The sequence below is a fragment of the Vitis vinifera genome, chromosome 17 (genome assembly GCF_030704535.1).
Source record: "Vitis vinifera cultivar Pinot Noir 40024 chromosome 17, ASM3070453v1".
In the NCBI taxonomy this organism is placed as follows: Eukaryota; Viridiplantae; Streptophyta; class Magnoliopsida; order Vitales; family Vitaceae; genus Vitis; species Vitis vinifera.
In genome coordinates, this window is record NC_081821.1 from 7,959,475 (window position 1) to 7,975,820 (window position 16,346).

A 16,346-nucleotide genomic window follows, 5' to 3' on the forward strand; every position below is an offset into this window, starting at 1 on the left:
GTCAGCTTGGGAAACATACTCGTGTCTCGTTCCCAAAGCGTTTGAATAATCGGGCAAAGTCTCCTTTTGAACTTGTCCACACTGATGTTTAGGCTCCTTGTCGGACCGCGTCTACTTTAGGATTTCAGTATTTTGTCACTTTCATTGATGACTATTCTCGATGTACTTGGTTATTTTTAATGAAAAATCGAGCTGAGTTATTCTCTATTTTTCAGAAATTTTATGCTGAAATCTAAACTCAGTTCAATATTTCTATTCGTGTGTTGCGCAGTGACAATGCCAGGGAATATTTTTCTACACCATTTACTTCATTTATGTCCCAACATGGGATCATTCATCAGTCTTCTTGTGCTCATACTCCTTAACAAAATGGGGTAGCTGAACGTAAGAATCGACATTTTGTTGAGACAGCTCATATTCTCCTTTTCCATAGTCATGTTCCTTTTCGTTTTTGGGGGGACACTGTTCTTACAGCATGTTATTTGATTAATCGTATGCCCTCATCTGTATTACAGATTCCTCATTCCCTTCTTTCCCCTGACCAACCACTTTATGTCCTTCCTCCTCGTGTTTTTGGTTGTACTTGCTTTGTTCATATTCTCACTCCTGGAGACAAACTTTCTGTCAGAGCCACAAAATGCATTTTCTTAGGATATTCTAGACTTCAAAAGGGTTATCATTGTTATTCCTCTGAGACTCATCACTACTTTCTCTCCGCCGATGTCACTTTCTTTGAGGACTCACCGTTCTTCTCCACCTCTGAGTCTCTTCCTGTTTCTGAAGTCTTACCCCTTCCCATTATCTCCCCACCTGATGCAGTGCCTTCTCGCCCACTTCAGGTTTATCATCGCCGTCATCATGTCGTTGTTCCTCCTTCTTTGGCCGAGGTACCTACTGACTCACTTCCTATCCCTTCGGCTTCTCCTGCCCTGGCTCTGCCTCCTTCTGCTGACTTACCCATTGCTCTTCGGAAAGGTAATCGATCTACTTGTAATCCTCATCCCATTTACAATTTTTTGAGTTACCATCGATTATCTTCACCCTATTTTGCATTTGTTTCTGCTATATCTTCTGTTTCTCTTCCCAAGAGCACCCTTGAGGCTCTTTCCCATCCAGGCTGGCGACAGGCAATGGTAGATGAAATGGCTGCTTTACACTCCAATGACAATTGGGATCTTATTGTTTTACCCTCTGGTAAATCTACAATTGGTTGTCGTTGGGTCTACACAGTTAAGGTTGGCCCTGATGGTCAGATTGATCGCCTTAAGGCCCGCTTAGTTGCTAAAGGCTATACTCAGGTTTATGGTTCTGATTATGGTGACACTTTCTCTCTTGTTGCCAAGATAGCTTCTGTTCGTCTATTGCTCTCCATGGCTGCTATGCGTTCTTGGCCTCTTTATCAGATAGATATTAAAAATGCTTTCCTTCATGGGGATCTTGCTGAGGAAGTTTATATGGAGCAACCACTTGGTTTTGTTGCTCAGGGGGAGTCTGGTTTAGTGTGCAGGTTACGCCGTTCTCTATATGGCTTGAAACAATCTCCTCGAGCAGGTTTAACCGTTTTAGTTCTGTTGTTCAGGAGTTTGGCATGTTCCGTAGTACAGCAGACCATTCCGTTTTCTATCATCATAACTCTTCGGGGCAGTGTATTTATCTGGTAGTTTATGTGGACGACATTGTCATTACAGGCAGTAATCAGAATGGTATTCAGAACCTAAAGCAACACCTTTTCACCCACTTTCAAACTAAAGACTTGGGGAAACTCAAGTATTTCTTAGGGATTAAGATAGCTCAATCCAGTTCCGGTGTGGTTCTTTCCCAAAAGAAGTATGCTTTAGACATCTTGGAAGAAACCGGTATGTTAGACTGTAAACCGGTAGACACTCCTATGGATCCAAATGTCAAACTTATACCAGGACAGAGGGGGTCTTTAGGAGATCCTGGGAGATATCGGCAACTTGTAGGTAAACTGAACTACCTCACCATTACTCGTCCAGACATTTCTTTTCCTGTAAGTGTTGTTAGTCAATTCCTACAGTCACCATGTGATAGCCATTGGGATGCTGTAATCCGCATTATTCGAAATATCAAAAGCACACTAGGCCAAAGTGTGTTGTACGAGAATAGAGGTCATACCCAAGTTGTTGGTTACACAGATGCAGATTGGGCTGGCTCACCCACAGATGGACGTTCCACTTCCGGGTATTGTGTTTTTATTGGAGGTAACCTAATATCTTGGAAGAGTAAGAAACAAGATGTAGTGGCCAGATCTAGTGTTGAAGCCGAGTATCGAGCTATGGCTCTGGCAACATGTGAACTCATATGGCTGAAACATCTTCTTCGGAAGTTGAGATTTGGAAAGGATGAAAGCTCATCTGTGACAACCAAGCCGCTTTGCATATTGCATCCAATCCAGTCTTCCATGAAAGGACCAAACACATTGAAGTTGACTGTCACTTCATTAGAGAGAAGATCGCATTAGGATGTGTGGCGACTAATTTTGTCAATTCAAATGATCAACTAGCAGATATTTTTACTAAATCTCTCAAAGGTCCTAGAATTAAATACATTTGTAACAAGCTTGGTGCATATAACATATATGCTCCAGCTTGAGGGGGAGTGTTAGATAATGTATAGTTATTTAGGTTATTTACCTTTCCTTTTCCTTTTCTTTCCTTACTGTATTGTGGGTTCCACTAGCATGCATATATATACCCAAGTCCAATGTGTATTCTTTACAGTTTTTCAATAACAATAATTAGGGATTCTCCCTTTTCTCTCTCTTCACAATCATCAAAACACAAAACTGTCCTCAAATAAAAGCCTCCCATTCCATATATATTCAAGATGGACAGATGGGTCATTTCTCCAAAATCTTTATTATTCTCCTGGTGAGTCTCGATTCAAAACAATTTCCATGGAAGTTTTTCTAGAAGAAGCACCAGTAGCAGAGACAAGCAGATCATGAGAAGCATAGATAGGTACAGTTCTTGAGATGCCATTATTGAGTGATAAACAGTAAAAACAATAAGATATGCTGACAACATCCTAGCATTTATGAAACCCGAGCTCCCAATTGATATGTTCTTTGAACTTGCAATTCATTTTTATGTGTAAGAAAAGAATAATCATCAACCTTTAGGCATATAGACAAACACCAAATTCTATTTTGCTCAAAATGATTACAGTTATGTAATTTGCACTAATTTATGACAACAGCAAATAATCTAACATGTACATTGACAAATATACTTACAAATTTTTCCGCACTGCCAACCTTGGTGCAACTTTCTCAATATACTCCCGTCGCCCTGTCAATGATAAAGGTTTTATGTACTGCACAAGCTTGTGGCAGTCTAATTGGCAACTTGTGCAAATGCCATGCTCTATTTGGAAAAGTTCCTGGGAATTTTAGATATGTTACTCGAAATTAATACACAACCCAGAAAAATGGAGTCAGACAAGTATACAATGAATTTATCACCGAAAACTCCATTTGCAGAGTCAAATCTAAATCAAGACTAGAGTAAGTTCTGGTTGATTGTATCAGATGAAGTTCTAACCTGGCGAAGGGATCTGTTACTTGTTCTTATACGATATTCTTCATAGCACCCCAAAGAACAAAAAAGATCCTCAAAAAAATCAGGTGTCTTGGCATTGCTGTTTCTGTAAATGAAGAAAAGAATTTAATAATAAAAAACGTTTATAACATGAGACCACTCATCTTGACTTACTTGCACGGTGTTTGACAGAGTTTACAGAGTGGCTCATCCATCAAGGTCCAACCCTGAGTATACTCTTTCACTCTTTTCCCATAGCCACTACAAAGATAGACCTTCTTCCAGACTGCATTTGATGGTAAAGGATAGCTTATATCACCCAAAGGTGTAGTACGTCGCTTACTTCCCCTCTTCAGCAGTCCCTGTTATAGAGAAACAAAATTGTTTACCCAAGTCAAACTAGTTATAGATATCACCTATATGTAAAAGGAAAAGAGAATAAAAGAATTAATGCTACAGGTAATCAATGACAAGCCGGTTAATGAGGAATGCAAAGTAATACAAAGTGAAAAATCAAAGAGTTTTGAGTTCACGTATACATACACCACTACTGTGGTTAATGCCTTCACTCAGGCAGCACAATTCAACAGTTAAAGGAAGTTGCAGAGGCTTTTGAAGCAATTTTTTTTGTTCGATGGGCCTTAAATTGTTCCACTCCTTGACGAATGCTAAAAGGACATCCCTGTATGCTGGGTTGTCCTTCACAGGTATGAGGGTTGTCTTCTTGCTATTGTCAACACCAGTTGACTGTAGTGGATCAAGTTCCTCTGGTCGGAAATTCTCAAAAAGAGGCCTTGGTCTTGAATCTATCCCTGGAATGCAAGAATATAAGTGGATCCTTCCAGTATATTGGCTCACCTGAAAATCAGGAATAAACAGTACAATAAGCAAACATCCATTTCATTGCTTTCAATTTTTCTCCTACATCATGCAAAATTTATAGAACATTCAGTCAAATATTTCTGAAAATAGATGAAATATCAGTATATTACAGAATATTATCCAATCAGCTGGCTGCTCAGATGATAAAATGAAAGATCAAATTTCAAACAGACTAGTTCAATTTCCCCCAGTTATAAGCCTAGGTCTTCGGAAACAATTCCCAAAACAACACAAAATTTACTAAGCATTTTGTGAACATTCTGGGATGAATATTATAAGTTAATCGTGGTACACAAATCTTCTGCTATGTGAAACCTTTCTTGATGCAAAAATACAATCTTAATTTCACATGCATCAGCAAGTGCAATGCCGAACCAAAAGTAGGTGTCACAAGGCACGTCTGAATCCAGTACATAAAAGAAACCAGTTGATTTGTACACTGAAGAAGACTGCCTAATTAAATAAGTCTCCAAACTAGATCAGCAAACAAAATACAGCATCTTCTTTCCCACTTTTTAATAGGAGAAAACCAATACAGCATCACACAAGCATGAATAAATTTAATCCTAAAAAGGCCACAAAACAGTTCAGACTTATTCAACAAGTTCATTAAAGCATCTGAATCTAACCAAACTTGTTGAGAGCCTATTCATGAGCTTAAAACTGGTGATGCAATATAATGAATTAAATATAAATAATTAATAGGCTCATGAATAGGTTCTCTTTGAGATAATTATATTTAATTATGTCAATTCATTTTTTATATTAATCGCTCCCTTCTACCATTCTTTAATTTTGATTTTCTGCACATATATAAATTAAAAATGGACTCTTGCAACCTAGATTTTGAAAATCTTGAATTTGAAATCAATGCATGTTCCAAATTTGATGAATTTGGAACCAATAATACCCCAACCCAACCCCATTCAATGCCCCTCCCACTGGCCCTTACCTTTCTACAGACCTTCCCACCAACTGGAAGGGAAAAAGACAGCGGTAGACTTCTTAAGTATGAAACCACTTCACAGTAATTACTAGGCACTATGGAGAAATGGAAAATGCAGTCCAATGTAAATATTATAAAAATTTATATAGCTCCAAATCTACTGGTGGCATGGGTCACCTAAAAAGATACGCAGAGCAATGCACCAAAAAACATGGTGCAATATACCCTAGGCACACTCAATTAAATATTGGTGGAGGGTCTAAAATCACAGGAATTAACACTTTCGTACATGACCAAGCAAAAACATGGGAAGGTATAGCTATATATATAGCCAGTACCAACCAACCATTTTTCTGAAGACCCTTGGTTTGTAGAATTTAGGCAGCAATATTGCTAACCAGCATAAGAGTACAAAGAAGTAATACTGGATGCATTTAATAAAATATAATGGTGTTATTTTAGACAGTCAAAAAATTTCTTTTATATTTGTGCTACAACACGTTTACATAGATAATAATTGGGAACTACACAAAAAAAATGGTTTTAGATTTTCCTCAATATATGATGCCCTTTCATAAATATTTTTTGAATTTGATATTAGTAGTAAAATTTATAGCATTTCATTTGATAAAGGTTCTAATAATGATACTGTCATTGAAAGAACCATTAGGTCAATCAGAAGTTCATATGGTCAAATATGCCATGTATGGTGTATTTGTCATATTGTTAATTTAATTGTACAAGATGGATTAAAAATGATAAGCCATTCCTTAGAGGCCATTAGGTATGGCATTCACTTTATTTCCTACCAAAAAAATTACAAGAAATTCATGATTTATGTAAAAGAGCTAGATCAAAAAGGAGGGGAAAAGGTTTTAGATATTAAACACCATTGGAGCTCTACCCGTATAATGTTAGCATCAGGTGTAGGCTATAACCAAATTTTCATAAATTATGTGGAAAACAAATAAGGAAATATTTTAACTCCTTAGGAATGGGAGGTTGCATTAGCCATATAGAATTTTTAGAAGTTTTTTATGAAACCACAATAATGTGCTCAGCTGTATATATTCAAACCTCATATTCAGCACTTAGTTCTTAGTTGTAAATGTAACATTGGTAGAATATTTGAATGATATAAAAACACTAAAGCGATATTCTTTTAGTGTTTGCAAAGAAATGCAAAAAATGTTAAATTTTTTATTTAGTAGTTTGTATGGGCCCAGGGCAAAAGTTCAAGGTGTAGACAACACTTAAGCATTATAGCTTCAAATATGAATTCATCATCGATTTCTCCTATGGGGAAAATCAATTGACAACTATATGCTTTATATAAACAATATGAAACTAAATATGGCAGTGGATCTTCTTCTACTTCATCAACTTCCACCAATCTTTAAACACAATTTTTCTTGTCCTTTTTTTCAAAAAAAAAGAAATTTATCTAAAGGACAACAAAAATTGGAAGTTCAAGTATATCTAAACTTTTGAAATATTTAGATACAAGTTATGTTAAATTTTCAACTGGTTATGAATTTGAAAATTTGGATATTTGTAAATGGTGGAAATGAAATAAAACCACAACCCCCATGCTATCTAAAATAGCACAGGATCTATAAACCCTACTGGTGGCTACGGTAGCATCAGAATCTGCTTTTTAGACAAGTTCATACATAATTGGAGACAAGAGGTTGAGGCTCACATTAGAGATGCAGTATTTGGCAAAGTGTAAAAGATTGGGAAGATGACGACAACATGCTGCAAAAATTGAACATGCAGCAAGTAGAAAATATTAAAGAAGATGAAAGTCAACATCTAGATGAAGAGTAGTTTTTGTAAAAAAAATGCATATCATAATATTTGATATAATATTTTTTTAAATATTTAATTATGTATATCAACTTTTAAGGTTGAATGATACATATGATTGATCATTAGATGGTTATCAACCTAATTGGGATGTGCCTAAACTATAATGATGCAATTCTCAACATAGTTTAGTTAAAACATTCAATAAAATATCCTTTTTTTTTATTCATCTCATTATTTGTTGTATTAATTTTGTTTGCATTTTTTTTTTAAGTTTTAGAATTATTGTAAAAAAAAATTTGTAAGTTCAAATTTATAAATTTCTATATTGTAAATTTTTTTATCAGAAAATTTCAATAATGTAATTTAAAAAATAAAAATTGAAAATCATTATATTTTTAAAGTTATTATATTTTTTAAAGTTATAATATTACAATTACAAAATAAATTATAAGTGACACAAAAATATAAGTTACAATTAACTATATATTAAAAGTTACTATCTTAAAAAATAAAACAAATACAAGGTTAAAAAAATTGTAAAAAAAAGAAAACGATAAGCCCACTCGTACTGTCTAGGTGGGCCTCATGCCCACGCTGGGCCAGGTGTTTGGGCTGCCAGGCGTGACTCATGTTGTGCCTGCCCGGCATGACCCAGTTGCCACCTCTGCTGCACTGGGACAAAAACCGTTTCACGGGGAGCTACGGAAGAGGGATATGGTATAATGTGCTTAGAAGTAACTCAGCAGCAAGATTCCTACCTTTCTCCTGTTTGGACAATGCAAAATGGACTGCTTTATAATATTGACTGATTGCATTTTGATAGCAGTATTTTTTTTTTTAACTTGTGGTTTGCTGGAAGGATATCTCATCCTTCCTTGTTTTGGTCTTCTTTTATCTCTATCATGAGATGGTGTCTTATATATAATATATAACTAGTATAATACCTGCTACTGGTAAAAAACAAGTATAGAAAGCAAACCAATAATAAGGTTAAACAGACTGGGTATCAATCTCTTACCTGAAAGCGCAGAAAGTCCACTTGGTTAGGGTAACTCTCACCCATGTCAATTTTCTGAACAGGTTCACCATCATCTACTAGTGATGTTTCAGGAAAGATATTGTCTGCCTGCATGCTCAAACTCAAAGAATAACTCTCTTGGCCTTCCCCAAAACAAGTGAAATCTTCACCTTTACCTTAAAGGACAAGAATCATTCAGGCTATACCTTATGCATTTTATCCTCATCTTCACTTTGTCTGCTCAACTTGCAAAAAGAAACTCTGCCAAGGGTAACAGCATTTCCTTCTAATTCTCCACTTGAAACAGAAACTTCCTGCATTTCTATATCAGGGACAGTATCAGCCTGTTCATCCAGAAAACTTTCAATTGTGAGATAGTGAAGAAACAAGGAGCAGATATAAACGTTTACTAGGAAATACTTCTTTGAATATAAAAGTCATGCCTTAGTTTGAAGATTATCAATACGGGTTGAACAGCCACCAGTTTCACCATGTTTTTCCAATCTATCGTTTATTGTTTCAGATACTTTGATATATGCTTCACGAGGCTGCATGTCCTGAGCTAAGCCAGTGTTTGATAACTTTATTAGCTTAGTAGAGATATCACAACCTGTTGCATAACCCACATCCCTAATTTCACAACTTCTATCAGTTTTACAAGATGTTTCTAGATAAGAAATATCCTCAGCCTGCCAAACCAGAGAAATGCAATTCAGTCTTTAGAAACAAAATGATAGCCATACTTCAGAACCAATAAAAACTACCAGAAGATGTGTCTATCCCAAAAATAAACAAAATACAGATGTCACAAGCACTATAATAGGCAATAAAAGGGACAAAATTCATTTAAAATACTGTCATAGCACATTATTATCAACCTAGCTAGGAAAGAAAAACAAGTTTTGAAGCAAAGGAGAACTCCTTTAGAGCCTGAATGCATGGAAAAGGATGATTCACTGTAAGAATCAAGCTCCTTAGTCTTCACTACCTTTGGGGTACAGTAGGTTTCCAGGTTCAGTTAGAGAACTTCTGTTAGGTTGATAAGGTTAGGTCCATGGACAAGAGAAGACACTGTCTGGAGAGCAACTCCATATAATTTTTATTCCTGCACTTGGAGAATAGGACTTTTGATAGCAAAGAGAACTACATCTTTAAGTTGTCATTCTTTATGCTGAACTATGTGTCCTTAGTGATCAGATTCATTTAGCAGAAAGCATGTTTGGAGAATTTTGGAAGGAATAAAGAAAATAATTCTTCATTGATTCGATCTATACAGGACCATATATATACAATTATTCCTAGCACCAAAAAATAGGAACCTTTTGACATAATTACATTAGATCCCCTTAATTAAGGGATTGTCAAATTATTTCCTTAATTTTAGAACTATACAGTTATAACCTCCCTAATTTAGTCAATTTGCTAGCCTAAGTACAAATTACATTTTTCCACTACTCCTCCTCAAGCTTGTGAATAGATGTTTCATATTCTCAGCTTGGCCACACTTGCTTGAAACATTGTACTGTTTAAAACTTTGGTAAGTACATCTACGAGTTGGCGATTAGTAGATGCTTAGGGAGTACAAATCAATCTACTATCTAGTTTCTCCTTGATAAAATATTTGTCTATCTCTATGTGCTTCGTTTGATCATTTTGCACTGGATTAGGTGCAATACCAATTGCAAATTTGCAGTAAAGTCTCATTAGACCATCTCATTCAATCTTCAAATTTTCCAAAATAATCTTCAACCATAGTAGCTTACAAACTCCCTGAGCCATTGCACAAAATTCTACTTCTACATTGGATCTATCCCCCACATTGTATTTTTTACTTCTCCATACCACTAGATTCATACTCAAAAAGGTGCAGTATCTAATGGTTGATCTTCTATTGAGAAATAAAAATTCCTCGCTTAGAATGTGTAACTTTGATTCCTAGGAAGTACTTCAACCTTCTTAACTCTTTACTCTTGGATTCCTTAGTCAAGCACTGTTTTAAAGTTTTGTCACTCCTTTTCATCGTTCCCTATCATGATGATGTCATCTACATATACTAAAAGAGTTGTAACTCCCCCCAAATCTGAATGCTTAATGAACAATGCATGATCTCCCTGACTTTGTCTATATCCCATGTTCTTCATCACTTTGGAAAATCTTTCAAACCATACCCTTGGAGACTGTTTCAGCCCATATAGAGCTTTCCTCAATTTACACCCTTTATTAGTGGCTAGGTTAGTTCCAAATCTAGGAGAGACTTTCATATAAATCTTTTCTTTTAGGTCTCCATGCACAAACACATTTTTGACGTCAAAATGTTGTAGATCCCAGTTATAATTAGTTGCCAATGATAATAGAATTCTAGCCGTGTTCATCTTGGCAATTAGGGCAAATGTCTCTAGATGATCTACACCATATGTTTGAGTATACCTTTTAGCCACTAATCGTGCCTTGTACCTCTTAATGACCCATCTATTTTATGCTTAACAATATAAACTCATTTACATCTCACCGACTTTTTTTTTTGCAAGCAAATCCATCAACTCCCAAGTTTTATTCTTTTCCAAGACCTCCATTTATACATTCATGGATTGTTTCCAATTGTCATTAGATAAAGCCTCAAATAGAATGGTAGGAATGTGAATATCGTTCAAACTCGTAAGAAAACTCTTATGGGACAATGAAAACTTTTCCAATGACATAACATAAGAGAGTTGATACAAAGGACGTTTAGTGCATTCCCTAGTCCCCTTTCTAATGGCAATAGAGAGGTTTAGATTTATATTTTTTCCATACTAAAGTTTTGACTCATTTTGAAAGGGAGAATAAAAACTGTTACCTCATTTCCAAATGACTAAGACTTAGAGGAGGGTCAGATATTGGCATAGACACCTTGGGAAGGTTAATGAGAAAAGGATCCATGAGAAAGGACTCCTGATCCTTATCATCCCTAATGGAATTCTCCTTTTGAAGATAAGGAGTAGTGAAATAAGACTCACTTTCGTGGAAAGTAATATCTACCAAGACAAAAAAAAATTTGGATGGAGGTTGATAGCACTTATATCTCTTTTAAGTTGAAGAATATTCCACAAAAATACATTTAACTGCTTTTGAATCCAATTTTCCCTTATTTTGATTGTCAACATGAGCAAAAAACACACACTAAAATATCTTAATAATGAGGTGGTTTATGGTTCTCAAATTAGGACAAAACTTTGAGAGCATTTCCATGGGACTTTTGAAACCTAAGACTTTGGAAGGTAATCGGTTTATGAGATCGGTGATAGTTAGAATGACTTCTCCCCAATAAGATTCAGACACATTTTTTTGAAACAAGAATGCTCAGGTTGTATCAAGTAGGTGGTAATTTTTGCTCTCAACAACTTCATTTTGTTGTGGGGTGCTTACACACTATAACTCATGAATTATCCCTTCCTATTGAAAGTATTGAGTTAGGAATCGAATGAAATAATCCCTAGCATTGTCAAATCAAAACCTCTTGATTTTGACATCAAACCGGTTTTTTACCGTATTATGGAAATTTGGGAGAACTAGACTCACATTAGATTTGTGCTTAAGTTAGAAGATCCAAGAAACCCTAGTACAATCATCAATAAAAGACACAAACCAACATGCTCCAGATATATTAGCAATAGTATAAGCACCCTAAATATCATTATGGATTAGATGTTAAGGATTTGAGATTTTTTTTCTTACTGGTTAGAAAGGCTATACACTTGTGTTTGGCCAATTCATATACATCACAATGAAAGCTTTCAACATATAATCTCCTAAATAGAAAAGACAACAAGATCTTAAGAGTTCTAAATGACGAATGTCCAAATCTACGATGATGAAGACAATTTTTCTTTATTGGAAATATAGTGCTCAGAGAGAAATGATAAGGATGATTTGCTTAGTGTCTCAAGGTAGTATAGTTCATCCCATTCCTTAGTAAGTCCAATAGTCTTCCCTAAATCTTGGTCTTAAAATACATAGTAGGGTAAAAAATCATATTGCAACACAATTCTTGTGTAAGCTTTTTGTATAAAGACAAGATTAGTGGACAACTTTGGAACATGAAGCATATTTCGAAGTGTGGGTGTAGGACAAATTTGAACATCTCCTACACCTATGATAGTGGTTAATAAACCATCAATTGTGGCAATTTTCCTATTGCTTGGATAGGGGTTACAATTGTTAAATCTATGTGATGAATGAGCCATGTGATTTATGGCACCTGTATATATAACTCAAGAATTAACAAAGGTTTGATACAAGACTTTTAATTCAATGGACATAGGAAACTTACCTGAATTTGTTAGTGAGCAGGTAATTGAAGGTTTCTCAAGAGTTCCAAACAAAGTTCTCAATTTTTCAATCTTATCTTAGTTGAATCCACCTTATTCTAGGGATCTCTCTTCAATTGGTTGTACAAAGGACAAGTGTGCTTACCCATTATCCCTCTATTGTCCTCCTTGGTAGCCCCATTCTTTGCTAGATGTTGATGGCTTACCATGGAGTTTCTAGCACCCTCTTGTATTGTCTTGCCTTCTGCCAATAAGTGCACCATAAATTGTCCTTGTTATCACGATTTGGGACCATGGCCGATCAACCCTTTTATGGTTAAGATTGCTTGTCTTCTGATCATTTCCTTTGTTAGCTACCAAAGCCAAGCCTTCCAAATTATGAGGTTCAAGAATGACACTTCTTTTGCTTTCTTCTACTCATATAATAAAGATAGTTTCATTCAAAGTTGGGAGCTCTTTGCTATGCATTTGAACTCTAACTTGGTCAAACTCAGCATTGAGACCAACTAAGAAAATCATAAACTTGATCCTTTTTTATATAATTCTTTAGGATTACTGCATCCTCCAAACATTTTATCTCATTGCATCAATAATGATTGAGTTTGTACCATAGATTTTTCAACATATTGGCGCACTCCATGACTGTCTTGTTTCCTTATTTTGCTACGCTGGTCCTGACTTTTATTTTGTATACTTAGGTTGCATCAAGTGCCTTTAAGTCTGTCTGGTGAACAACATCCCAGATGTCTTTAGCAGTGGTCAGGAACATACACGTATCACTGATTTCAGGTGTCATTAAGTTCCATAGTCATTCTATAATCATTAAGTCTTACTTGTCTTAGGCATCAAATTGAGGGTCTCCTCTCTTTAGTCCGGTTCCTAGGAGATGACTTGATTTTTTTTTCCTTTCATAAAGGTACGAACAAATTGTGACCATTTTAAGTAATTTGTCTCATTAAGTTTGTATGTCGTTTGAATATTCTGCAATTCTCCTGTGGTGTGACTTGTTATCACTTCCTCGAATTGAGTAGTGATAGTGGCAAAGGGCATTTATGGTATTTTTAAAATTGTGATTAAAGCTTAAAGAAAACACAAAGAAGTCCAAGTGAGGAAGGAGACATTTCTGGCATTGAAGATGCAGGAGATATAGGGAAAGAAAAAGGTCCAACTGAGGGATTTGAGGTGGCGGGGTCGAAGGTCCTGACTAAGGAAAAAAAGAGGGTCCAACTGAGAGATTTGAAGTGGCAACACTCTAAAGTGGCAGTGTTCGAGGTCCTAATCTTGCGATCTATTGTTGCAGTGATGACGTGAGGATGAAGGTGATTGTGGGGAATATGTTTGTAATGAGTTTGCGATTTGTTGCTTGCAACGATGGTGTGAGGACGACGGTGCAAGGTAGAGGTGAAGGTGGCCACGAGGGTCAAATGGAAAAACAAGAAGAAACTCTTAAGGGTAGAAAATGAAAGACTTCAAACTCAATGATGAAGGTCGAAAACACTTCTTTCTTCTTGATTCCCACATTTACGAGCCTAAAACTCTGTTACATGAAGAATTTTAGAAGGAATAAAGAGAATAATTCTTCATTGATTTCAATTTGAATAGGACCGTATATATACAATTATTCCTAACAATAAAAAATTGGAAACTTTTAACCTAATTACATCAAATCCCCTTGATTAGGAGATTGTCAAATTATTTCCTTAATTTCAAAATTATACAATTATAACCTTCCTAATTTAGTCAATAGATTACATTTTTCCACATTGTTTCTTTTGTTAATTTGGCAAATGAGTTCCTATAAGGAATTTTGTAAATGAGTTTAATTGCTAGAGATTTTTCTTGATGGCCTTTTACAAGATCTCTCCCCATTATTCTATATTATTTGCACATACTTGGACAGCTCCTGCTGTAATGGGTGCTATTTGGGTGAATTTATCTTTCCCATCAAAAAGGAAAAAGACTTACCACTAGTTCTTGTATAGCATCATATTTCCCATTTGTTGTATATGAAACACGACGCAGACTTTTGTTCAGATTTTGCCAATGTGATTCATCCATAGTATCCTGCAATATGGAGAAAAAGATTCACTCAAACATGTAAAATGAAGTATGTCAGAAATGTTGTGGAAGGATGTCTCATCCATCCTTTTAATTAAAAGAAAGGATCTAATGGGTTTTTGATTAAAAAAAAAAAAAAAGTATGTCTGAAATATTTTAACAAAAATCTTTGAAAGAAGTACGCACCTTTGCACAAAAAATATATATGTTGACTGCATTGGTTTGACCTCGCCTATGAGCTCGATCCTCGGCCTACAAAATAAGTGGAAAGCGGCATATACATACAAATCAGTCACAACTTTGATTTTGAACCATTTCAGTTTTGCTTACATTTAAAATATCAAGTATTGGACACTGTATGGGTCATCTAGATGGAAGAAGTTATAGTATTTTCATATATAAGAATATAGGATGAAAATTGAGGAATAGATTCCATTGTTTCACCCCTTCTTTGGATTCAGGACCAAGGAGTTCTGTTAGCTATCCCCTTGAGTTTTATTAGCAGGGATCAGAAAGCAGTTTGTTCAGGATGCCAGAGGCATATTCCTCTTTATTATAAATGGGTCTGTCCTCACAATGAGCGATTAAAAGGCTGGTGGTGCTCATTAAGTATCCTGAGTTGGATAGCTATAAGTGGTATTTTCAACTACCATAAGGAGAAGGCTATTTCTGCCTTATCATACCAGCTAGGATTGGGATAGTCAATAGCTGTAGAACTAGACTAGAGTCTAACTTGCAGGTTTTAGAGAGGAGCTTCCTTTGGGATTAGGAAACTGATGGTGGAGAGTGACTCATGCACATTTCTCAGGTTACCAGGTGGATTAGAGTTGCTTAGAATCATTATTGGAGAATGATTCATATATCCAGAGAAATGGGGAACCTTCTTCACTTGTATAGACCTAAACCGCAAAATCAGGAGGCAGATTAGTTGGCTGTGAAAAGAGCCAATCACTCGAGGTTTTTAAAAGATACCACTCTTTCTCACTTGTTTGTGAGCCAATATTCATTGCACATGATTAAAACATATCTGCTTGGATGGAGATGGTCCTCTCAATTATTCACGTATTTGTTTGATTCTATCATTTCTTGTATTTAAACTCATACACCATAACATCATTGTTAAGTTACACTCGTTATTTTATGGATAAGTAGTAGCTTGAAAATCCAGCATATTGAATCATAAAGAATAGCTAACCATAGAGCTTCCTTGCAAAGTTTACCCTTTCTAAGTCAATATCTAAGCTACACTATACAAATAGTCCACAAATTCTTATACGAATTGTTTGCATCTTACCAAAATTCAAATCATCTAGTCAAGAATAGAGTAAATAACGAGAAGGTTGACGGCATCAGCTTGGAGAAAATGGAATACTCGGACTTGAGATATGGAGCAAATCTTGATAAATCATCTTGAAATCAGGAATGTTTAAGCTTATAAAAGAAAAAGTTTAGGGCCTTATTTGGCAACTATTTTCAAGAACAGTTTTCTATTCTTAAGAACAAAAAACAGAGAAACACATTTGACAAGCAAAAAACTATTTTCTATTTTCCATTCTTAAAAACAAAAAACATGGTGTTTTCATATTACATCTTTTAATTGTTTTAGTTGTTTTCACTTATGTTTTAAGGGTTATTTTATAAAATAATTATATAAACATGGAAAATGATTAAAAATGAAGCACTAGATATAAAAATGATTTTTAAAACATATTTAATAACATTAAAAACAGGTTAGAAACATTTCAAGTCTCAAACAAACATTT

At 35.3% G+C, this 16,346-nt stretch overlaps 1 protein-coding gene across 4 annotated transcripts in view; it reads right to left on the bottom strand.

The window, feature by feature from the left end:
- Positions 1–16,346, bottom strand: part of LOC100267344 (uncharacterized) — a 43,901-nt gene that overhangs the window by 4,945 nt on the left and 22,610 nt on the right. For 3 of the 4 annotated variants that reach the window (XM_059734074.1, XM_010665002.3, XM_010665001.3), the window contains 9 exons: positions 14,770–14,835; positions 14,491–14,589; positions 8,662–8,907; positions 8,425–8,562; positions 8,219–8,326; positions 4,104–4,418; positions 3,735–3,922; positions 3,564–3,666; positions 3,257–3,402 (listed from right to left, as the gene is read on the bottom strand). In XM_059734074.1, the coding sequence (XP_059590057.1) occupies positions 3,257–3,402; positions 3,564–3,666; positions 3,735–3,922; positions 4,104–4,418; positions 8,219–8,326; positions 8,425–8,562; positions 8,662–8,907; positions 14,491–14,589; positions 14,770–14,835 (1,409 nt within the window). The remainder of the gene's footprint in view (positions 1–3,256; positions 3,403–3,563; positions 3,667–3,734; positions 3,923–4,103; positions 4,419–8,218; positions 8,327–8,424; positions 8,563–8,661; positions 8,908–14,490; positions 14,590–14,769; positions 14,836–16,346) is intronic. The other variant, XM_010665005.3, reaches the window with a different exon arrangement.